General features: G+C 38.3%; 1 protein-coding gene across 2 annotated transcripts in view; it reads left to right on the top strand.

Annotated features, from left to right (window-relative positions):
* The first annotated feature begins 337 nt into the window (after nucleotides 1–337).
* EEA1 (early endosome antigen 1) overlaps nucleotides 338–25045 on the top strand; it is a 131389-nt gene continuing 106681 nt past the window's right edge. The window contains exon 1 of one of the 2 annotated variants that reach the window (XM_081130759.1): nucleotides 338–657. In XM_081130759.1, the coding sequence (XP_080986885.1) occupies nucleotides 634–657 (24 nt within the window). In that variant the 5' untranslated portion in view covers nucleotides 338–633. The remainder of the gene's footprint in view (nucleotides 658–25045) is intronic. The other variant, XM_081130758.1, reaches the window with a different exon arrangement.

The following is a 25045-nucleotide window of genomic DNA, read 5'->3' on the forward strand; positions in this document are numbered from 1 at the left end:
CTGACAGGTTTTACAGAGCAGCCTGCGACGCCACAGCTGGGTACCCGTTCCGGAGCCCCCGCCTGCGGACACGGCCAGGGACCCCCACTCCGCCCCAGGCTTCCTCACCCGCCTCCCGAGCGGGCGCGCGGCGGACTCGCGGGCGCGGCCTCTGACGGGAGCGCAGCGCTGCGCTCCGCCGCCAACGTTTTTCCAGACCGCCGGAAGGAGCGGCGGCCCCACTACCCTGCCGCCTGTCCGTCACGCAGTCGTCCACGCCACGCCGCTCCTGATTGGTGCGGGGCCTGGCCAGGCCCTTTCCAGCCCCGCCCCCCGCGGATGGACAGGCCGGGGGGGCGGGGCGGCTCCGGGCGGGCCCGCCCAGCTGTCAGTGAACGGGGGCGGCCTGGCGGGCGGGCGGGCGTTCGCTCGCTGGCTACCTCGTCGCTCGCTCGCTCGCGCGCGCTCCCTCTCGCCGCCTGTGGGGAAGTCCGGGCGGCTCCAGCGCCCGCCGCCACCGCCACCTCCTCGTCCCGACCTCCTGCTTGGTCCCCTCCTGGCTAAGTTCCTTCCTCTCGCGCACCGCCGAGTAGTCAGTGGCCCGGCGTAGGGGTCCGGAGAGTCACCGCGGCGGCGTCGGGTGGTGGTTAAACCATGTTAAGGAGGATTTTGCAGATGGTAAGAGAGTGAAACCGTCTTTCCGGCAGCACGTGAGCGGGAGCGCCCGAGCCGCGGGCTGCGGCTGCCGCGGCCGCGCTGAGCTCCCGAGCAGGCGCCACGGGCGCCGCTCCCCGGCGCGGGCTCCTTCCTTCTCTAGGCCCTGCTGCCCGGGAGGCGGTTAGGCCGCGGTCGCCCGCCCCGGGGTCAGGGAGGGCGTCCGGGGCGGCGGCGGGGCGGCAGGCCGGAGCCCCGGCCTGGAGTCCAGTCCTGCGGCCCCGCGCGCCCAGGCCCAGCGCCCCGCTCCGGCGCGGGGCTGTCAGTGCGAGGGGGCGGCGGGGCGGAGGGTGTGGTACCCGCACGTCCCTCCCGGGTCCTAGAACGGCCGGGTAGCCGCGAGTTAGCGCCTGCGGGACCGACGGGCCGGCCGCCTGCCCGGCTGCAGGTCGCCCCGGGGGTCGTCGCGGGACGCTCGCTTAGCGTCAGCCGCACTCCCCGCGCCCACGGCGACCCCCACCTTTACACCTCACGCACCTGCCACCAGGGCTCCGGGTTCGCGTGGGGACCGTGTTGTAGGCTAATGTGGCGAAACCCGGCCTAGCACGGGCCCAGTCATGGTACCGACACTTACTGGCAAAGTCAGCTGAGAAAGAAGATATTACTCACTGTTGGAAACTTCTGTTTCCCAATTAAAAATGCGTTCCCCCCCCCCCCCCCAGCCAGGCCCCTTTTTGAGCTGTCCAAGAATAAATCCGCAGTCAGCTTATCCAGTGGTATACATTTACTCTATTTAAAATCTGGAAAAAACCTAAACATATAAGGTTAGAGCATTGGAAAGAGTAGGCGCATTGTTTAGCAGTCAGTCCCTATAATAACATCATAAAATCCATTTTCCTGTAAGAGTTACTGTACTAAATTTTTGTTTTGGATGACTGCTTTTTTTTTTCTTTTCTTTTTTCTTTTTGAGACTAACAGGGTGCAACAAAATGTAAATGATTGCATAGTTGGTGCCAGACGCATTTGTTGGTTATGGAGTGAGTGGGATAACTGATTCAGAGGACAGAAGAAATGAGTGAGTTTGTGGTATTCAGCCACTGTTGAGTCAACTGCTGCATAGAAAGGGAGTGTTCTTGCTTTGGCATAGCTTTTGCGAAATGTTCACGTCATGTGAAACTTGGTAATATATCAGGGGTAGAAGTAGTTCACTTCTGTATCTGCCACCCTTTATTGATATTTGATTTTTTTTTTGCAGTGGTTCTGTCAGATTTTTTTTTTTTAATCTTTATTAATAAGCTGGTGATTTTGGTGGTAGCAAGGGCGTGCCCTTTGCTCTTGCCATAGGTTCTTGCGTTCAACAGTTAAGACATCTGTGCATGATTTACTTGTAGTACTTAGAGATTTTTCTTTTATCGGGCCTGGAGGAATGAATTACCTCATGCTTCAAATTTTTTTTGTCATAGTTCCATAACTGAAAATTAGTTTTCCTGTGGTTTCTTTTAAAGTTTAGTTTGCAGAAATATGGGATGCTTTCCAGTACTCTTAATGTTGTTAAGCCTTACAGTTATATAAAGACAATTTTTAGTGTTGGTGCATACACATCAACTGTTGTATAAGTTTCAGTTGAAACTGCAAAATTGGAATTTGTTCTGGTTATTGCTGAGATGTGATATGGAATCACCACATATGAATAAGTCAATTGACATTTGAGTTTTTTTGACCGTGGCGCTATTGACATTTGTGACTGGATAATTCTTTCTTTTGGGGGCTGTCCTTTACATTGTAAGATATACTACCCAGTAGATGCCAGTAGCACCCCCCAAATCCCCTTCCCCTTATGTGACAACCAAAAATATCTCTAAGACTTTACCAAATCTCCTCTAGGGGCTATATTGCCCATGGTTGAGAACCACTGGGTTAAACGTGCATACTCTTTTATAGGAAAGTTTGAATTGTTTCTTACATTGACTAAACTTTTTTTTTTTTCCAGTGTACTTGTATTGAGTGTCCATAAATGCCAGTGATATGCTAAGGGCTGGTAAACAGTTGAATAAGATATGGGCCCTCCATTTAGAACTCACAGCCTGTTTATGGAAGTGGACATTTAAAAGTAGTAATTAAAGTGCTATGTAATAGAAGAATGGAGAGTGCCCTGGGAGCTACTTTGTAGGAGGGTATTGGGGCAGTCATGAAAACTTCAGGAAGGAGGACATATTCGGAGCTCAAAAGAGGGAAGGACGTACCTAGCAGAGGGAACAGCAAATACCAAGACATGAAGTCATAAAAGGGTGGGTGATATTAGGGGAGAAACTGAAAAATTAAGAAGTTAAATGATACCCAGGGATTGGTGGGAGATGAGGCTACAGAGGTGGCTACAGACCAAGGTGAGCAGAGTCCTGGAGTGCCTTCCAAAGTACAGCTTTTATCTTATAGATGGGTCAGTGTTAATGCTCAACATTTAATAGGGGCATTTTGATAAAAGCCTTAAAGAAATCATGTGATTTTATTAATAGTTTAGAACCTAGACTATATATTTTAATTCCACAGGTGATATTTATTAACAAGTATAACTGGAATCTTTAAATTATGCAACATAGTAACAATTTTATTCCTCCCTGATAATCTGACTTCTCAGCAGAGATACTAAGATATAAGAATAAAACTAAAGTTACTGATTTAGAGATTTGTTTGAAATGGTATCCATGCTTTGAAATTATACTGCATTCCTTTAACATTATGTTTTTAGGTCACCTTTCTGTTTCAACTGTTGTAATTTTCTTTTGAATGATGTTTTTTAAATAGAATTTATGAAAGAAGAAACAGACAATGTACGTATAATTAATTATAACTCAGAGTGTTTGAATATCACCAATAAGGTCCTAAGTTACTTGACAGAAAATTTAGTGTCTCATTCCCTTCTTCCTGCTCTTCCTCCTCCACTTTCTAAAGGGCTCTCTCTGAGTCTTGAAAGAGTCTGAAAAAAAACTTGAGGTGGCTCCAGTATGTGTGTATTGATTATTTTGCATAATAGTCCTTTGAAAAGAAATGTGAATTTAAAGTACTTGATAGCCAGAAAGATGATCAGCATTTAGTACTTTAGGCAGATTATAAACTTTCTTGCATTTTCTTTCTTAAGTAACTTACTGTGATTTAACATTAGTGTATTTGATTTACTTTTACTGCTACATAACAATAACGTTGCTAAAGAAAAATGGTGTTTCGCTTTTATAATCCTCACCCGAGGATATTTTTTTTCATTGCTTTTTTCAGAGAGAGTGGCATATGAGAGAGAGAGAAAGAGAAACACTGATGTGAGAGAGACAATTGATTGGTTGCCTCCTGCACAAGCCCTGACCACGGCCTGGGATGGAGCTTGCAACTGAGGTACGTGCTGTTGGCCGTAATCGAACCCAGGACCTTTCAGTCCGCAGGCCAACACTCCAACCACTGAGCCAAACTGGCTAGGGCAAAAATAGTTTTAATTATTCTAGAATTGTAGAAATAGGAGGCTTTTATGGTCAACAGGTCTATCTCTCTGATTTAAAATATGAGAAAGCAGAAACAGAGATTCAGTGATTTATCTAAGGCAACACAGATAGTAGATGTGAAAACAGACTACAGCCAAATTTTTCCAACTCCCAATCTATTTCTCTTTTCTTGGCATCTTGTCCCTGCACCCCCCCAACTTGGTATGGTTAGCACTATGCTTGTCATTATGGAAGATATAGAAAAAATATGAGGCATAACTTCTCCCGCAAGGAACTTACTAAGTACCAAAGTAAATGATATAGCAAATGAAGGCTATAGTAGTACAGAGGAGGAAAGATCAGAAATTAACCTGTGTGAGTGGGGAGTCTCCTTGGAGAAAATGGGCATGAGAAAATGGGTTTTGAAGAATGTGTGTGATTAGGAGAGAAGAGAAAAGTTTCCTTCTAGGAAGGAGTTACAGTATAAGCAAAGACTCAGAGATGAGAATGCATATATTCTTCCTGCCTACCCTCCTTCCTTTGCGTACTGCCTTTCAATAAACAAATATTTATGACACTTGCTATGTGCTAGATACTGGGATACAACAGTAAGTAAGATACAATCTCTACCCTTAGGTAGCTTAAAACCAAGTGACTTTTAGAGAGAGAGAGAGATGTTTAGAGTAGAAAGAAATCTAGAGAGAAATTTACAAAAATAGCGTGATACCTCCTTTTAGAGATTTTTGTTTAGCCCTGTCCAATGCAGGTGAGTCACATATGTAGTTTCAAGTTTCTAGTAGCCACATTTAAAAAAAGCAAAAAAGCCCGGCCGGGCGTGGCTCAGCGGTTGAGCGTCGACCGAGGATCCAGGCGATCGGGGTTCGATTCCCGGTCAAGGCACATGGCCGGGTTGCGGGCTCGATCAATGACTCTCTCATCATTGATGTTTCTGTCTCTCTCTCTCCCTCTCCTTTCCTCTCTCTGAGATCAATAAAGATATATTAAAAAAAAAAAAGGGGTGAAATTAATTTTGAAAATATGTTTTCTTTGACCTAATATATCTAAAATATTTTAACATGTAATCAGTATAAAAATTACTAATGATATACCTGACATTCTTTTTTGTGCTAAGTCTTTGAAATCTGGTGTATATTTTACACTAATAGCATATCTCAATTTGGACTAATCACATTGCACCTGCTCAACAGCCTCATGTAGCTAATAGCTACTGTATTGGATAGTGCAGGTCTAGTTGAATACAGTACATATATAATTTTAAACTTAAAAAAAAAATCTTTATTGATTTCAGAGAGAGGAAAGGAGGGAGAGAGAGAGAGGGGGAGAGAAACATCAATGATGAGAAAGTCATTGATCGACTGCCTCCTGCACGCCCCCAACTGGGGATCAAGCCTGCAACAGGGGCATGCGCCCTGACCAGGAATTGAACAGCGATCTCCTGGATCCTAGGTCGACACTCAACCGCTGAGTTTTATTTAGAACTAATTTCAAACTTATAAAGTTTCAAGAATACAATAATACAAGGAACACTTGTGTACGTTTTATCCAGACTCACCTATTATTTAACATTTTGTCCTGTTTGTTTTAACATTTGCTCAGTTTCTTCTCTTTCTTCTTTGGTTCCATTTCTTTCCGTTTCCCCTTTCCCCCTCCTCTTCCTTTTGCTCCCCCTACTCTTCCTCTGTGGTGTTGACGTTCTTCTTCCTTCTCCTCCTCTCTCTTTGTAATTATATTTTTTTCCTGAATCATTTCAGGATCAATTATGGTCCTTTCCCTCTGAATACTTAAGTGAATATTAGAGATGTTTTCTTACATAACCACAGTACAGTTATCAACTACCTAAATTTAGAGTGATTCACTTGATTATCCGTAATTTCAGTTTTGTCAATTGATCTGATACAGTCCTTTGTCGCATTTTCCCCTTCCAGTATAGGGTCCAGTTAGGGATAGATATTATATTTAGTTGTCATGCTTCAGCCTCTTTTAATATGGAGCACTTCCATAGCATTTCTTTGTAATTTATGACATTTGTGAAGAATACAAATTCCCCCTTGCTTTTTTTTTCTTCTTTTTCCTAGAACGTTCTTCATGTTGTGTTTATCTGATGTTTTCTTGTGATTAGATTGTTATTATGCATTCTTGGCCAGAATGTTTCCTAGAAGATGTTGTGTCCTTCTTAGATTATTACATCAGGAGACCCATGATGTCTTTCTGTATTTCTTTCATAGGTGATGTTAATTTTAATTACCTTGTCAAAGGTCAAAGTGTAGCCTAATTTTTTGACTGGTTAATAATTATTTTTTCTTCCTTTGCATCTAATAGGCAGCTACTTATAAGACCATGCAAATGTCCTGCTCCTTATTAAAATTTTCCCTAGATTTAACATCCATTATTTACTCATACCTGATCTAGTCTTCACCACAGTGACAGCAAAATGATGATTTTCCCACTTTAGCATTCTCTCCACATTTACCATTTGATCCTTGGCATTCCCCCTATCCCTTTCTCCTTTGTAGTTCCCTTCCATCCTAGTCCTAGCTACCTTCCTTAGAAGTTCTCTTCCTTCTCAGCTCCATTCCCCTCCCTCCTTTCTTCCCTCCCTATTGGTATGAATTCATAATTTCAATTTTTTTTATGGTTTATTCTCATCACTGTACTTAATTATTTTGGTGCTCAAATTAGCTCAGATTTACACAGTGGGAGTCCCTTCAGGATGATGCCTGTGTCCTTTGACATGCCCCTGTCATTGTTTTGAGCTCTTCCTTACTTTCTGGCATAACAAGGTATTCCAAGTTCATCCTCTATCTTCCCTTTCTCAGCCCTGAAATTAGCAATTTCTCTGAGGAGCCCTATTCCTTTTTGTGGGGAATTGTAATAGAGACCAAGGTCTGGGATGGCTTTCCTTCTTGTTTCTTTCAACAGACAAATCTAACTGAAAATTTGAACTTTATAGGCATTAGGAAATAGATAAGATTTTATTAAGCAGTGAAATGTATTTAGTACGGAGGGGAGGAAACATCTTTTTTACCTTCTTTGGGTCTTTCACTGGGCCTAAGAATTAAACTGACATAAGACAGATTAACAGGAGAAAAACATACACATTTTATTAAATTTGTGAGAGCCTTCACAAGAGAATGAAGAAGACCCAAGTAAATGACCAGAGCAGAAAGTGTATACACCTTTTAGTCAAAGAAACAATACATTTGTGAAGAATTGACAAGACAAAGGGCTTTGGGCTGAGGTAGTGAATGGTGAAGAAATAACTAGGAAGATAAGGGTGAGCTTAACAAAGTTTGTTTGCACACATTTCTCAGCCCCAAACTCTGTCTCTGGTGATAAGGCTGCCTTCTACCCTGTTAGTACAGGAGGGTACCTTTCACATGGGAGTTTTACTTCCTGCTTTCAGGAAGAAAAAGGAGGGTCAGAGTGTCCTTTTTGCACATGCTATTTCTTAAGTGCTTTTAATGAAAAATAATCAATATGCCAAAGTGGCCTATTTTGGGGTAACATACTCTGGTTTCCTTCAGGCACATAGTAGGAGTTAATAATATTTGTTGAAATGAGTATTAAAAGGAATGTTTTGGGAAGATTAATTTGCCACTGTTGCATGTGATGTATTAAAACCATAGGGTATAGGCAGAGATCAGATGGGAATGATTTTAATATTTTAGGGAATGATTTATATTAGGATGATGGCTATGTGAGCAGAAAAAAAGGTCATCAATAGGGAAGACCATTTGAACATATCTATTCCCCAAACATCTATTATGGGCCTACTATGTGCTATGGACATATTGTTGAGTAAAACAGACATGAACTGCTGAGGAACTTAGTGTCTAGAGGAGGAGAGAGGAACTGTTCAAATACTCACATAACTATGTGCTCACATCCTTGGGTGAGTGTTAGGAAGGAAAAACACAGGGAGCACAGCCCCAAAAGCACACAGCAAGAAGGCCTTGATCTAAACTAGGATGCTATGGGAGGCATCCCAGATTAGTTACACATTTGAGTTTCATTAAATTATTATTTATTGATGTGAATTTTTAAAAGTAGGATTAATTTTCTCTGTATAGATTTATTTTCAGTGTGTTAAGAATAAGGACAAGATTATCAAGGCTAGAATAAGTTTTCTAATCACAGTGGTCTTTTGCTTGAGCTAGAGACAATATTTAGTGGTTAAGAACGAACTGTGGAGCAATACTACCTTGGTGATATTCACACCCCATTTACTAGCTGAGTAGCTTTTTGGCAAGTTACTTGAATCTTCTGTGTCTCATTAAAATGATCAGAATACTAGTACCCTTCTCATAGGGTTGTTGTGAGGACTAAATGAATTAATACATGTGAAGGTCTTAACAGTATCTGGCACACAGTGAGCTCTCTATAAAAGTTAGCTGCTGCTAATATTGGTATTATTATTAGTATTATTATATAGTCTAAATTTCTTCAAGGAACACTTATCATTCCCTTGCTTTATCTTTTTTTTAAAAAAATTGTGTGTGTGTAGACATTTATTCATCATACTGTTGAACATTTATTCTGTGCTAATTGCTGTGCTGGGCTTAGGGATTAAAAAAAACCCTTGAGTTTTAATGGAAGAGACAGATACGGATACTTAAATAATTCCAAAGTAATGTGGTGTTAATAGATACACAGAGGAAATATTTGAATACAAAAGAAAAATTAACTAATTCTGTGGCAGAAGAGTGAGGGAGAATTGGGGCTGAGACAGGGAATGAAGATTGTTGAAGGCCTTGCAGAAGCTGGAAGAGTGACTAACGCAAGGAGGAGCAATGGAGAGAAGGAATTTTAGAAACAGGGACCAGCTAAATGGAAGAGTATTTCTGTATGGGGATAGGGATAATTGTGAAATGAGGCTGGAAAGGGTTTTGGACTTTATATTATAGACAAGAAAAAGCCATGGAGAGTTTTTAAGTCATCAAATTTGTAATGATATTTTCCCTAGGTAATCTTTATAAAAAGTAAATCAGGTCAATGAATCACTCTTCTGTCTAAAGTCTGTTGGTGACTACTCAGTGCCTATAGGAGATGTCCAGATTCTTTACCTTGGTACACATATGCCTAATGCTCTGGTCCCATTAACACCATTTCAGGCTCATATCCATGCATCTCTGTACATATACTGACCTTGCTATCCCCACTAATTGCATTTCCCACAACTTACACTGTTCTCTCATCCCATCAAACCTTTGTAGAAGCTCTTTATTCTCCTCAGAATGTCCTACAGTCATTTGTCCACATTGCTCAGTTCAGTGACACTGGAAGTTATTTGCTTACATTTTTTTCTTCTCTCAAAACACCCCATGCTAATTAAGAAACTGGGCTTTTGGAATGAGACTATCATTTAGGGCTCCTCCATTAATGAGGATGAGATCTTATGCAAAATTTCAAGCTCTCTTGAAATTAATTTAGAAGTAAATTGAGGATAATACATACCTTACAGTGTTGTGGAAGGATTAAATGAAATAATGTTCATGAAGTACCACAGTATCTAGCATTCAATAAACATTTAATATATAGTAACTGTTATGTTACATATATCTAGAAAATTTATTACATTGCTTTTGTAATTTGTTTATTTGACTTCTCTCTTACTTGACTGAGCTTCCTTAGGGTGGGGATTTTGTTTTTTTCTTAGTGTGTAGGACCTAACTTAGTGTTTGATGCTTAGTGGTTTTCAGTAATAAGTATATGTTGATGACTTGATGGCTCTGTAGAGAGAATGGTTTCATTGGGGGGGGACCAGCTAGAAAGTAATAATTTTTAGTTCCTAAAATTATTGTACATTAGAATAATTTGGAATCCTTTAAAAAGAAATAAAAGATTCCCAGCTCCCTCTATTGAATCAGAATTTTCTGGATCTCTGGTTGTCAGTCCAGGGGATGATAAAGGTTTGAATTTAGGCAGTGACTTTAGGGGTAGAGAATAGATTGATTTTTTAAGAAATAGAATTGATAGGAGGTAAATGCAGTACTCACATCCTCCCACAACTGCATCAAATCACAGCTAAACTACAGAACAACCATCATCAGAACTGCCTGAAATCTAGCTGAACAGAAATCCTACAACTAAAGATAAAAGAAGAAGTCACATTGAGTCTGGTAGGAAGGGTGGAGACATGGAATGAGCTGGTCCTCCATCCACGTGTGGCAGATGTAGGAGGAATATCTTGGCTACAGAGGTTCCCTTTGATGAACAGGGGGTCCCAGCCCCACACCAGGCCCTTAGCCTAGGCTTCCAGTGCCAGGAAGATAGGTCCCCATAACTTCTGGCTGTAAAAACCAGTTGGGATTGTGGCTGAGTGAGATGGAGGGCTGCTGGAGTCTCAGGCAGCTCCTCTTAAAGGGCCCATGCAAGGACTTAACTCAGATTCACTCCCTCTGAGTTCCAGTTCTTGGGCAGCAGCTTGAAAGGCATCAGGGGCATTAGAGGAGGAACTGGAACTGAATTGTCTGGCATCAGGGTGAGAGCTGGAGGGGCAGCTTTCTCCCAGACAGAAGTGTTGGCAGAGGCTGTTGTTCTTTTCTGAGCCCTTCCCCCACAGAGCCAGCAAGCAGGAGCCATGCCTGAGTCTCCATCTATCTGGCTGTCACTGTTTATCCCACCCTGTTGACTCCCTGAGACCTTGCTCCACCAACTTGTGGGCCCACCCAAGCTTTTTTCAGTGGCTTTCCATACAAATGGCCTGTCTTGGCTCATGCTTCAGACTTTCCTAAAATCTCTGAAGCAAATAGCACCTGGCTTTGGTGTGCCCCATATCCCTTGCTAAGTGGTCCCAGGCCTGACACTAGGGGCAGCTGGCCTTGGTTCGAAGCTTAACCTCTTCTGGGCACCTCCAAGCCTAGCACTAGTAGCAGTCATCCACAGATTACTTTGTAGCTCATTCTGGGTGGCCCTGGGCAGAACACAGGCAGCCGCTGACCTTGGCTTATACCTCCCTGGAGTTAGCATACCCAGTGGACAGCTTCAGACTATGTCCAAGCACTACCTAGCCACCTCCACAAGTGACACACGCAAGGGGTGGACTCCTCGGGTACCAGAGCCCCACTGAAGTAAGTCCTGCTCTGTGGGGTAGACCCTGGCACAGCTGATCCTTGCAGCCCATCGGCCTGGGGTAAATCCCTCCCATTGAGGTGCCAAGAGCAATCAAGGCTCAACTACAACAGGAGGGTGCACACAGCCCACAGCAAGACACATCATAATTAAAATGCCAAAGGTTAAAGACAAAGAGAGAATCTTAAAAGCAGCAAGAGAAAAGCAGTTAGTTACCTACAAGGGAGCTTCCATAAAACTGTCAGCTGATTTCTTAGCAGAAACTTTGCAGGCCAGAAGGGAGTGGCAAGAAATATTCAAAGTGATGAAAAGCAAGAACCTACAACCAAGATTATCCAGCAAAGCTATAATTTAGAATCAAAGGACATACAAAGAGCTTCCCAGACAAGAAAAAGCTAAAGGAATTTATTACCATAAACTAGTATCACATGAAATGTTAAAGGGAAGGGTCTTCTTTCAGCAGGAGAAGGAAAAAAAAGGTAAAAATATGAACAATAAAATGGCAATAAATACATATCTATGAATAATTGAATCTAAAAAACAAAATAAATTAACAACAGAACAGGAACAGATTCATAGATAACAGAACATTTTGATGGTTGCCAGATGGGAGGGGTGTTGGGGAGGTGGATGAAAAGGTCAAAGGATTAAGAAGTACAAATTGGTAGTTACAGAAGTCATGGGGATGTAAAGAACAGCGTAGAAAATATAGTCAATAATATTCCAATAACTACGTATGGTGTCAGATGAGATGAGATTTATTGGAATGATCACTTAGTAAGTTATGTAATATCTAATCACTGGGGTGTACATCAGAAACTAATACAATATTGTATGCCAAGCGTAACTGAAAAAACTGATTTAAATTGTAAAAAAATGAGAATTGGTAGGATTTGTTGGTTTGTGAGTAGTTTGGGTAGCTGAGAGGATGGTGGAATGAAGTAAGGTAAAGAATAGAGGAGGAAGAACAGGTTTAAGGAGAAAGGTGAGTATGGAGCTAGAGAGATAGACATTCCAGGAGATGTTCACTAGGCAAGTGGAAATATAGGTCCAGTACTCAGGTGACAAGTGGAGACAGGTATGTATGAATGTTGGAGAGAATTCAAATCAGATAAAGACTGAGAAGTGTCCACTGACTGGTACAATTAGAGCATACCTAGTTCAATTTCAGAAGAGCCATAGGGAGAAATGATTGGGAAGTAAGGAAATAAATTTAAAAATACTTAAAAAATATTAAAATAAGTAAAAAGTAGCACAGACTACTCAACTAAGCAATATGGAAGAGTGCCTGGTCGGGTGTGGCTCAACAGTTGAGATGGAGGTTTGATTCCTGGTCAGAGCACATGCCCAGGTTGCAGGCTTGATCCCCAGTCGGGGGAGTGTGGGAGGCAGCCGACCAATGATGACTCTCTCATCATTGATGTTTCTCTCTGTCTCTCTCTCCTTTCCCTTCCTTTCTCTGAAATCAATAAAGATATACTTAAAAAAATATATGGAGGGGAGGAAACAGAAAGTAATTAAATATTAAATGCATGAATGTAATCTGCCATCCTTGGACAACATTCTAATAAATGCTTTTCATTTTCAAGGATCACAAATTTTATCAAATCAGTTTAAGTAGAAAGGGGAATTTACTGTGAGTTTTCAAAATGACCAAAGAATAAGATTTGCTGTACTCTTGGGTCTCTAGAGAGTAGGACCTAGAATGGTGTTAGAGGCAGCTCTTCCCTCTATCTCACACTCTCTCATGGAACACTGGTATCTTGTGTCTGCATCTCTGCATCCATCCTCTTTGCTGCTGCTTACTCAGTATCTCAAGACCTCAAATTGCCACCTGTCCACATGGTTCTACTTGCTTGCCACCTACCTTTACATAACCAAATGGCCCAATGTCTCAATTCCTAAATTCTAAGAGAAGAATCTGAAATGTCCTCTTCATCTTTTCTTGTTGGGTCATGCATTGGTCTCCAGCTGGCCAACAGAGTTGCTTCCTCTGGGTCAGGTGTTCATTGCTGGTTTAGTTATCTGAGGTTAGGAGTGGAGTGGGATCATATGAATACTTAATATTCCTCTTTCTTGGAGTTGTGGCACCATGAAACCCATCTTTTACAGATCATTCTAGAAATAAGCTTTGTCATGGCTCTGAAATTATGAGTAGGTTTATTAGGTTCTAGGAATAAAAGGTTCATCAAGTTAGCTCAAAAATAGGATGATGCTGGATTAGAAATACGGAATTTCAAAACCAAAAATTTAATACGGAGCTGAGCCTCAGAGACATTTTTATTGAAAGGCTTCAAAGGATCCAAGGCATTGCTGTTCAGGACCTCCATGACAGGGCTTTATAGGTTTTTTGTTTGTTTGTTTGTTTTTTAAAGACAGATACATTTCTATTTTGCATTATAGAACATTAATTTTAAACCTATTTTAAAATTTTAAACTTTTAACAAATATTGTGAACCATGTAAACAAATTATTCAAACTTTCCTGAAATCCATTGTACCATTTAACAACCCCAAAGACTGACATTCTGTGTAAAGACATGAAAACAAAGTGAATTTCAAATAAATCCCAACATAGAATAAATATTTTAAATATTATTTCTTTCACTCAAGAATTCATTATTAGATGCAGTGTACTATACTTACAAATTTATATAGGATTTTACCATAAAATACAGATTGCATTATTGTTCTACAGCAAAAACAACCAAGCAACCAACCAAACAAAATAGTATTAACATAATTCTAGTTTATCACACTGGCTTTCACTTGCTTTGTTTGGAAAAATTGCCTGGCTTTATTTAAAAGATTTATAATTTCTCTAAAATAAGGTTGAGGAATATGTATCTCGAACTTGGTGAAATATTTTTGAAACATGACCAAAAAATCAAATGTATAAATTTTAAAAAGAAATAACTATTTGTTTATGCATGTTATTTAGAAATATGGAGGTAAATACCAAAAGAAACACCATAAAGTGGAAGCATTCCAGGAGGATTAGGGTCTGCTATTATACTTTTAGAACACTTACCATATGAATTTTACTTTTAAAACGATATATTTATTATTTTGATAAAAATAATACTTAAATTTTTAAAAAGTCCTTCAGAATTAAACCCATTATAGAAAAGATTGGCTTTGATAATCTTTTCAGACTTAATCTCTTTGGACTTCACATCTTACAGCAGTGTCCCAGCAAAACTAAATTATATAGTTTCCCAAAACCTGCCCTCTTGTGTCTCTCTGGCTTTTCCCAGGCCATTCCTCCCTCCCTCCCTCCCTCCCTCCCTCCCTCCCTCCCTCCCTCCCTCCCTCCCTCCCTCCCTCCCTCCCTCCCTCCCTCCCTCCCTCCCTCCCTCCCTCCCTTCCTTCCTTTTTGACTGTAGAGTTCTGCTGTTCAAGGTCTCAGTGATTCTTCACATATTTATTATGTCCCTTGTATACTTTTGTTTCTGCTATCAGCTAATTTTCTTACCATCTATTTTAGTTTTTTTCTTCATAACTTCTGCATACTCAGAGGCTGTGGTCTTTGAAACTCTGGCTGGTTGATTTGCTCAAAGTCATGTACTCTTACTTTACCTCATGACTGCACTGTGTATCTGTTTAGTGCCAGTTTGTGCAGCTTAATCATTTCTCTTCATAGGGTGCAATTCAACGGCCTAAGCATAAGACTCGGTGATAGTTGTTGGCATTTTTTGCCCCTATTGAATCCTTTTATTGGCTGCTAGCTAGTTTATGAATTGGCTGCTATTGGGCCAGGTGAACACATCTGGTCAATTGGCAGTAGACATGGGGTCATATAACCTGGCTGTTTTGAACTGTGTTCTCAACATGGCCTATGGTAGAGTAACTTACTTTAGGATGGATCCATGCCTATTACGTGCACTGTGATTGATTGACATATTTGTTACAATAACATGAATAATTTAGTTGCATAGCCATCTGTTTAAGTGTTGCGTGGGCTATAGCAGTAGATGTAATGTAAGAAAACCACATTTTCCCCCTCATCTCAGTTTTTAATATCAGTTTTTAAGTTTTACATCAGTATGCTAATATAAAAGTTTTTCCAGAGTATCAGTGATACTTTTTTTGGACTTTATTAAATAATCTTTGGAAAATGATTTAAGAATTCCTATTTTTGTATGGTGCTATGCCAAAATGCATTATTGTGTGAGATGGATTAAGTGGTAAATCATATTGAGTTAGATCCTTGATGAGGAAGTATGACTTTATGTTGTTCTTTAAGATATTTATTTTTCTGATATAACCTTATATCTGTTTTCAACTTCTAAATATTTTAGGCAGTGGTTTAGTTTTTAAAATAAAAATATTTAAATATAATAAAATAATATATTTCTGGTTCTAAAAATAAATCATATGCATCATGAAAATTTGAAAAGTTCAGAAAAGGAAAATTGAGAAGCATAGGGGTATAGTTTAGTGGATTGTTTAACATTAAGAGCACAGTTTTGAAGTCAGGTGGAATTCTAGCTCTATGCATTATTATATTTTTTATCTTAGCTAACAACTTGTTTAGCTTCTTTAACCTTATTATTTTTTCCTTTTGGCTAAATGGGAATAATCCCTTTGACTTTATTCAAAAGACTGTTGTGAGGATTAAATGACATATGTAAATAAAGTGCTTGGTGGTATGCCTGTCATAGAGGTTATATGTTACCTATTATTACTGTTAATAAAAAAATAGAGTATTTCATTTAGCAAGCTACCAATTGATGTTTCCTTAACTGAAGTTTCTTATGTGCATGATTTCGAAAATGTAAATGATGTAGGGGAAGTTTATATTCTGAGCTTTTCAATAAGATTTATGCCTCAGAGTTATTTTGGTTTTACGTGTTTGAGTATAAAGGTACCACAGCAAGTAGAGAAATTACTAAATTTGGAATCAAAATACCTGAGTTCAGGTTCTACCTCTGCTACTAGTGTGATCTTAGACAAATAATTGAGCTTCCTCTTGGCTTGACTTCCTTTCTGTCCAATGAGGGCATGACTTAGTGATTTCTAAAGCGCTCTTCAGGGTAGAAGCGTTAGTTGAAAACTAAGGAAGTACCAGAATTTTGACTCTGCAGATCAAAATGCAACCCCTAAGTGGCATTTTAGATGTGTTATGTAACAAATCCTGATACCTTTTACCCTATTTTCTAGCATCTTTGCTGAGAAAAAAGTGTCTTCAGGAAGCAAGCATTTAGTGCTAAAATTTGATAACTCATGCCCAGTGACTAGGATAGCACCTGGCACATACAAGGCTTCAGAGGATTCTTTTCTACTGAGATTTCTCCCCACCCAGTGTGTAGCACTCTATAGGCAACTCAAATGCAAGTAAGGTACATTCATTGTAGCGGATGCTTTGGTGTGCACCTACATCCCCCTTTAGAGTGGAGAAACATTCCCTTAGCTGCCTGGAATCATGGCTGCCAAAGGCTCATAAGGGTATCCTTCTCTGGAAGTTGCCCTTACAGAAGGAAGCTGCCTCACCCAAGATTATGTCCCCATTCTAGAAGCAGTCCGTCCTTAATTACTGGTTGATGTGGGAGATACAAAGAATCATCATCCCCTTTCTTTGATTAGGGACTTCTGTGAAGGGCCATTCTAGCTTAGTAGGATTAGCTGAGGCTGCTGTTGCAACTGTATTACTGATCAATACTGTTCTGTTTCTCCCTGGGCCCAGTTATACTGCCCCTCTGTTCGCACAGGTGTTCTTGAGAGCACTTCTGCTTACAGATTTCAGAGTCTCAGAGTTTGTTTCCTTGGGAACCTGAATTACAAGTCATCTCCTATTTGAATAGTTTTTCTCAGGGATTTTTCATCATAAAAGAATTATATTCAAGATGGATTTTAATTTTATGAATGTTGTGTTCTGCTTCTTTGAAACTGGTATTCAACATATCTTTTATAGCAGGAATCAATGGCTAGTAGATAAGAATTTCTGTTAGATTCTAAAATGCTGAGTAAGATGTCTTCAAGCATATTTTGCTAGGATTTTGAACATGGTCCACAGATGCTCTGCTTAGGAAATTTTATTATCAGCACTTTTCCCAGTTCCCTCAAATGACTTTAAGACTTAAAAAAGTGAAAAATAGCTTCTCAAACCTAAACTGGGAACCCTTATTTTGGTATAGTGTCTATCCATACTTGTTGAATCAAAATATCCAGTACTCTAAACTTGTTTAAAATGTGTAAATCAATTTTAATTATATGTTAGATATTTTAAAATGTTGGATATTTAAAAACTTTCATTCTTTTACTTAATATTGAGTTAATTGTATGATGTCTATAAACCCAATGTAGTTACTGATAGCTTATCGATAATTAGTTTCCATAGCCTCGGTGTCTTAATGACTTGGTTGCCTTTTTTTTTTTTTACTTGGTTGCTTTTGAGAGGTAAATTACTTTAGTGTAACTATTAATTACCAAGTAAGTTTTAGAATTTTGAAAGTGCCGGTAAGAAAGCTAAGCATATATAGAGATTGGAAATATGTTTAGGGCCCAAAGGAATCACAGAATGAGCATTTTAGGGCTTCAAGGACCATGATCTTATCAATGAAGAAGTTGAGATTAGAGAAATTAAGGGTCTTGATGGGTATCAGAGAGATGACCTAGCAACATTTTTAGATAGTAGTATTCCCTCTAGATTATTGAATTGGGACTTGGGAGACCTAAGTTTTAATTGCAACTCTACCATTCTATAGCAGAGTGATGTTAGATAAGCCAATTATATTTTCTAGAGGTTAGTTTCTCCATCTCTGAAGTTATACAGTTGTAACATTATTTCTGAGGTGCTTGATTTCTGATTTACTTTCTGAGATGCTTCCCAGCTTTAAATTTTTATTCTAGGTCTTTTGGGAGAGAAGTGCACTTAATAAATGTCTACTATTTATATCTACCAAATGTCAGGCACTGATTTAAACCTTTCATATATTATTTCATTTAATCTTCACAACAATTCTGTGAGGCTGACATTATTAGTTCTACTTTACAAAGTGGGGATTAGGGGCTTAGAGAGGTTAAGTAAATTTACAAAGCTTCTAAGTGGGTAAACTGAAAGTTGAATTCAGGTCTTTGTGACTCCAATTTCTAAATTCTGAATCACTGTTTCTAGATTTAGGTGTACTTTTGTTTTTGGAATACTCGACTGGTCCTGCTGAAAAGAAGAGCCAATTGCATTTAGATAGGTAAATGCTTCTAACCTCCCTGCTCTAGCATTAGTGTAGTATGGTGTATCAATAAATTTGGCAGGAAAGACTTAGGATGCAGAAGTATATTGTGTGCAGGTGCTTGAGAAATTTTGTAGAGAGCTGGAATCAGGTGCAACAGGGGGGGATACCTTTTTTAGCAGCTACTTTGAAAGACAAATTGAATAAGGATTACACTTAATTTAGCATTAATAATTTAACAACATAGGCAACTGTATTTTCTTGCTCATTGAAATTGTAAATGATTCTAGGTTAGGCAGAATTGCTCACATTTCAGAAAATAGGAATTGTTCTCAGCTGAAAGCTGATATAAATGAATTAGCGTTAAATGTATATTTGTGTGTTTTGTTTTTTTTTAATATATCTTTATTGATTTCAGAGAGAGGAAAGGAGAGGGAGAGAGAGAGATAGAAACATCAATGATGAGAGAGTCATTGATCGGCTGCCTCCTGCACGCCCCCGACTGGGGATCGAACCCACAATCGGGGCGTGTGCCCTGACCGGGAATCGAACCCCGATCGCCTGGATCCTAGGTCTCGATGCTCAACCGCTGAGCCACGCCCAGCCGGGCTAAATGTATATTTGTAACGAAGCTTACTATTGTACGTGGTTTTGTGATGGGTAAAAAAGTATCTGTGGAATTATATGGTTCTATAAGTTTTCTAGGTCAAGGTCATATTATTGTAAAAGTCTGAGTAAGCCTTCTACTTTGGGATTTGATATTGATCAGAATATATTCAGTTTTAAGAAGAAAGTGGAGAAATGAGAAGGAACACTGAGGACAAAAAGTAATTAGCAAAAATGAATTATGAGACAAAATTAAAGGTGTTAGAGTTATAATGGAGATTGGGATGAAGAGTATTAGCGACTGTTTTCAAGGTTGAAGATTTAGAACAAGCAGGAAATGGTTTAAGAGACAAATTTTATGTGAAGTTTGAGGCTGACAGCTAGTTGTTAGGATTAGGGGAACAGAAGGTATAAAATGAAAAGTGGAAGGTTCTTTCTCCAAATAATTATTTCTAATAGTTTCTTGTATACTTTTCCACATTTTTTGATGTATATATCCACTAACATTATACAAATATAATCATACTCTTCATTTAAGTTCAAAATTTTTTACTTAATATAAATTGGAGGTATTTTAGAATCAGTACTTTCAGACCTACCTCTTATTGTTTATTTTTAATAACTACATTATATTCAGTTGTGTGGATTATCAAAATTTAATCTACTGAAGGATATTTAGTTTGTTGCCAGTTTTGCTGTTATAAACAAGACTGCAGTGAACATGCTTGTACATATATAGATGGTGCTGGGTAATCTCCTAGCAATGAGTCAGAGAGTATGTACATATTTTGTATTTAGTTACACTCCCACTAACAATGTTTGAGAGTGCTGGTTTTCCAACACTCTTTCCACCAATAACTATTGTCAAAGAATAAAAACATCTTGATTTTACTCAAATACCCTGAAAACCAGATTGGCAGTTTGTCATTTAGTCTTCCAGTTTCTTTTAACTTAAAAAGTTAAAAAAGAAAAGATGGAAAATAGAATGATGTAAATTTTGGAGTAGTTACATTGTCTTTTTAAAAGTATGAAAACTATTATGTGTTGGTTAAATGCAGGTTGACACTTGTATTATGTCCTTACTAGAAACTGTGGTGAATATCTCATTCTATACATGGCTCCCATTTTCAAAAAACGTTTGTTTTCTCTTTTGTAGAGAAGATATGACATTGCACCTACTGTATGTAATGGTATTGCTGTATAACAAATCACCCTAAACTTTGGCTTTGGCTTAAAACAACCACCATTTTATTTGCTGTAAATTCTGTAGGTCAACAATTTGTGCTAAGCTTAGATGAGCTGTTTTTCTGCTATTCTCTTTTAGAGTTACTCATACAGCTGGAGTTATCTGTTAAAGTGGTACCTCGGTTTTCGAACATCTCCGTTGGCGAACATTTTGGGTTATGAATGCTGTAAACCTGGAAGTAAATGCTTTGATTTTCGACCACGCCTTGGAAGTTGAACATGCCACATGGCTTCTGCTGAGTGTAAAATCCTGAGACCTAGCTGTTGGCTCTTGATCCCTCGGTTTTCGAACATTTCAGAACTCGGTCTTCCGAAACGGATTACATTAGAAAACCGAGGTACCAGTGTAATTTGATTGGGATGTGTCATCTAAGGTGGCCTTACTCAGATTGCTGATTATATTCACTGGGCCACAGGTGTCCAAGGCTAGCCTGGGTTTATATAGTGGCAGAAGAGTTTCCAGCAACAAGAGAGCAAATCCCATTGTGCAAGCACTTTTCAAGTCTCTGTTTGTATCTCATTTGCTACTCTACCATCAGCCAAGGCAAGCAAGTCTCAGGGCCAGTCCAGAGTCCATGTGGGGGCGGATTAAACAAGAGAATTATAAGGGCATTAAAATATAGTTGTGATTCATTGAGAGTAATTACTGTAACAATCTACAATAGACTCTAGTTTCTTTTTCCTTGTATCATAAGTAAATGTTACAAGAGAAGTATAAATAAACGACAATAGAATTTAAAGGACAGAAAGGTTTCTTATTTGAAGGGGGAGATTCAGGGAGCATTTTATGTTATTTAAGTTGGAAAGACTGATTTTATCAAAAGTTACAAAATGATGATTTTCTGAAATTTTTATTCCTTTTACTTACGTTGACATTTTTTGTAAAGAACTTTTCAATATCAACCAGGGCTGTTTGGTTATCATGAATTTCAGCGCATACTGGAAAGTCAGGATAAATGCTTAATTCTTTTAATTTAATTACTAATTTTCAGAATAAGAATTGTTACACTATTCTAGTAGTGATCGATGTGGCATATTTGTTTTTTGACTTTTTCCTTGAGAAAAGAGAACTTAAGGATTTTTTAATATACTGTTTTATGAACTCATGGATTTATAGATATTTAGTGGCTTTTAATCATTGGAGGCCAGTGTGAATTTTGATTTGCAAATTGTCCCAGCTTTAGCTAGTGGAAGTGCCTCCAAGGTGACTCATCATTTTGATAGGACCTGATTAATTTTTGATAGCTTCCTTGCTTTTTGTCACACCATGTCCTAGGTTTATCTTGTAAAATTTCTCCTCTAGGCCTGGAATCAGCTATTTCTTCAAAAAGTCCTGGTTCCTTTTAGTGGGGAATGCTATTTAGATATCACTGGCTGGGCACTTGAAGTGCTCATTACTTTTGGGCTGTCATTGCTTTTAATCGATAACTAAGATCTACATTTATATCTATATATATCTTTAATCTTTAAACGACGGCATTTAAAAGACAGCATCGTACAAACTCCATATATTTTCCAGGATCAACTGTACAATAATGGTTTCTTTCCTTTTGCCTGTAAAAAAGAACGTATATGCTTAGGTTTCTGAGTATTTAACCTTTAAAAGACGGCATTTAAATTCCGTCAGCATTTAAATTCGGCCAGCGGGACCCACTCCTTGCCGGGAACTAAAGTTCCCTTTCATCGGATAAAGGTTAAATATTGTTTTTTAAGCTTTTAAGCAACAAGAATTAAGTAAATATATTTTAAATACATATTTAAAGATATATGAAAGCAAACAAAATGAGTTCAAATTTAAGATTATAAAATGGTTTTTACTTTTTTGATTTTGTATTTTTAACTTACACTGAATTTCTTGGTTTGTAACATTAACATACTTATTTTCTTATAAGATACATAAAATAGCTTTAAAATAACAATATTAATATTACTAGTAATAAGATTACTGAATGTTTTTAACTTTTTTTAGCATTTTTTTTTTCCTTATAGTAGCTAAGGCTAAGTAGTCAAAATGCTATGTTCTTGGAATAATTATTTTCTTTGTGGCTATACTGCCAACTTGAGATTCATTTGGGTTTTTAAAATTAAAAATTTATTTTTAAATTGTGATAACATAAAATTTACAGTTTTACCTCCTTAAAGTGTATAATTCAGTGGCATTAAGTACATTTATATTGTGCCATCATGACAACTATCTGTCTCCAGAGAGAGAAAAAGAGAGAGAGGGAGGGAGGGGAAGGGAAACATTGATTTGTTGTTCCACTTATTTATGCATTCATTGATTGATTCTTGTATTTGCCCTAACTGGAAAGAAAACCCACAACCTTGGTTATTAGAAAGATGCTCTAGTCAATTGAGCTACTCTGCCAGGGTCTCCAGAGTTTTTTCATCACCCCAAACTGAAACTCTGTACCATTAAACAGCAACTCACAATTCCTCCTACCTCTGTAGCGTCTTGTAACCACTATTCTACTTTCTATCTCTATGAATTTGATTATTCTAGATATCTCTTATAGGTGGAGTTTTATACATATTGGTCCTTTTGTGTCTGGCTTACTTCACTTAGCATAATGCTTCCTAGGTTCATCCATGTTGTAGCATGTTTTAGAATTTCCTTTCTTTTAAAGACTGAATAATATTCCATTATATGTATATACCACATTTTGTTTATTCATTCACTCATCAGTGGACATTTGGCTGGTTTTCATCTTTTAGCAATTGTGAATAATGCTGCTACGAAAATTGGTGTACAAATATCTATTCATGTTAGATTTTAACCGACGTTTTTAATAAATGAGGATTATTATTAACTAAGTTAGAGAACATAGGAGAAAAAAAGAAAACTTTCCTGTGGGATGGTAAAAGGTTGTGATAAATGAAGGGTTTGATTTTGGGTAAGATTCATTTCAGGTGCTTTGGGAAATCAATTGGGGAGCAATTGGAAATGTGGGTGTAGAGGTATAGAGTGCTAAAGTTGGTCTCTCTTTTATAGCTGGGTGAGAGATGATGGCATCTTGAACTAAGATAGTGGCAAAGGAGATGAAGGAAAGGATAGATGCAGAACTTATGTAGGTGATTGAATTAACTTGGTCTTTGGATGTGAAGGTTAAGGAAGAGAGGTGATACTTTGGATTTAGGCAAGATGAGTATGAGGTATTTCTGTAATTTGAGGTAGAGAATGCAGATAGGTGAAAGGTTTGTGAGACAAGATAATGAATTTGGTTTTGAATAAGCTGACTTCGGGGTGCTTTCAAGGCATTCAGGTAGAGATATTTAGCAGGACAGGAAAATAGGAATTTGCAGTTCAGCAGGGATCTGGATTAGATTTAGAATTTTATTATTGTCACCACTGGGGGGTAATTAAAATTAAGGGAGTAAGTGTGATCACCTAGAGAAGGTATATGATAAGCTAAGAGGTCAAGCATGAAAACTGCTTTCCATGAAATTAAAAAAAAATTCTCCATGAAATAGTACTTTCAAATTTCAAATAGTACTTTCATTTGCAAATATATATTCTCATTTTATCTGTTATGTGGTAAGTTCTTGTCTTTCAATAGTAGGAAAGGGGTAGTGAGGGCATTAAGAAATCTTTGGTTATCCATTTTTAGTGTAAGGATCAGGTAATGTATTTAAAGCACCTTTCTCAACGTCTGTATATAGTATATATGGCTTTTCAGACTTTTTGAATTTGTGAAATTCTTTCTAATTGGGTTTTATAGTGAGCTGAGGAAGAAATAGAGTAACAAAATCAGTGCTGAAAGTTAACATTTTATGACATCCTTGTCATTCATCCTTATAAATGTCTTATAAATCCCCAAGTTTTGAGGTTGTATGCCATTTAATTTCTAATGCTTGTATTCTTTCCTGTTTCAGAAATAATTTTGCTAACTATGAAGTGTGTATAGTATTCAACAATGTTTTCTTCAAAGAATTTTCCAATTTTCCAAAGCAAAAAATTTATTTTTAGTTAATTCATCTTTTTCTGGAAATTAACTCATTATTAACTCAATTTTAGCTGATGTGCCTTGTTCATTACCTAGTTTCAGCTAGAGCAGTATGTGTTGTGCATTTGCTTATTAAGCATTTATTATGGCTCTTGTGTGTGCAAAGACTGCTCTAGTTATCATTTTAGTGAACTTTAGTGCTTTGAAGGTAGATATGATTTAGAGATGACGTTCTTTATCTTTAGTAGCAATTAGGTTGTGAACCTGATTTGAGTAATTTTCCCAGTGAAATGTTTGCTCTCTTCTTTCTTGATCTTCTCTACAGTGAAGTCATATATAGAGTTGGGGACGAGGGGAGATGTTGAGAATTTGGAAGCTCTGACTCAGTATATCGCCAAATATTAGAAAAAACTTGTTATCGAAAAATATTTGTCTTTTATATGCTACTAGATGTTTGACTTGGTTTCTGTTTTTTCTCTGCTATTAGATATAGTGATTGAATTGCAAGACACAGCTATTGGTTACTTTGGATAACAGCAGTGCAATAGTAGATTATTTAGTTTTATTCATTATACAGCTAATCTGAATAGGTAAATTATGTATTTCAAAGAAACTTCATGTTGTTAAAATTTCTGTGATAGTGATATTTTCTTTCAAGGTACAGTAAGAAGTGATAATGTTTTTGTTTGCTTGTTTTTTTGTCTAGAAAAGTGCAGTTCTTTCTTTAAAAGCTTGTATTTGATTTTAAAAAATATCTTTACCTGAGGATATTTTTTCCATTGATTTTCAGAGAGAGCGGAAGGGAGGGAGGGAAGGAGGGGGAAAAGAGAGAGAGAGAGAGAAAGACATCGATGTGAGAGAGACACATCAATTGGTTGCCTCTCACA

The sequence above is a fragment of the Miniopterus schreibersii genome, assembly GCF_964146895.1.
Source record: "Miniopterus schreibersii genome assembly, chromosome: 2".
In the NCBI taxonomy this organism is placed as follows: domain Eukaryota; kingdom Metazoa; phylum Chordata; class Mammalia; order Chiroptera; family Miniopteridae; genus Miniopterus; species Miniopterus schreibersii.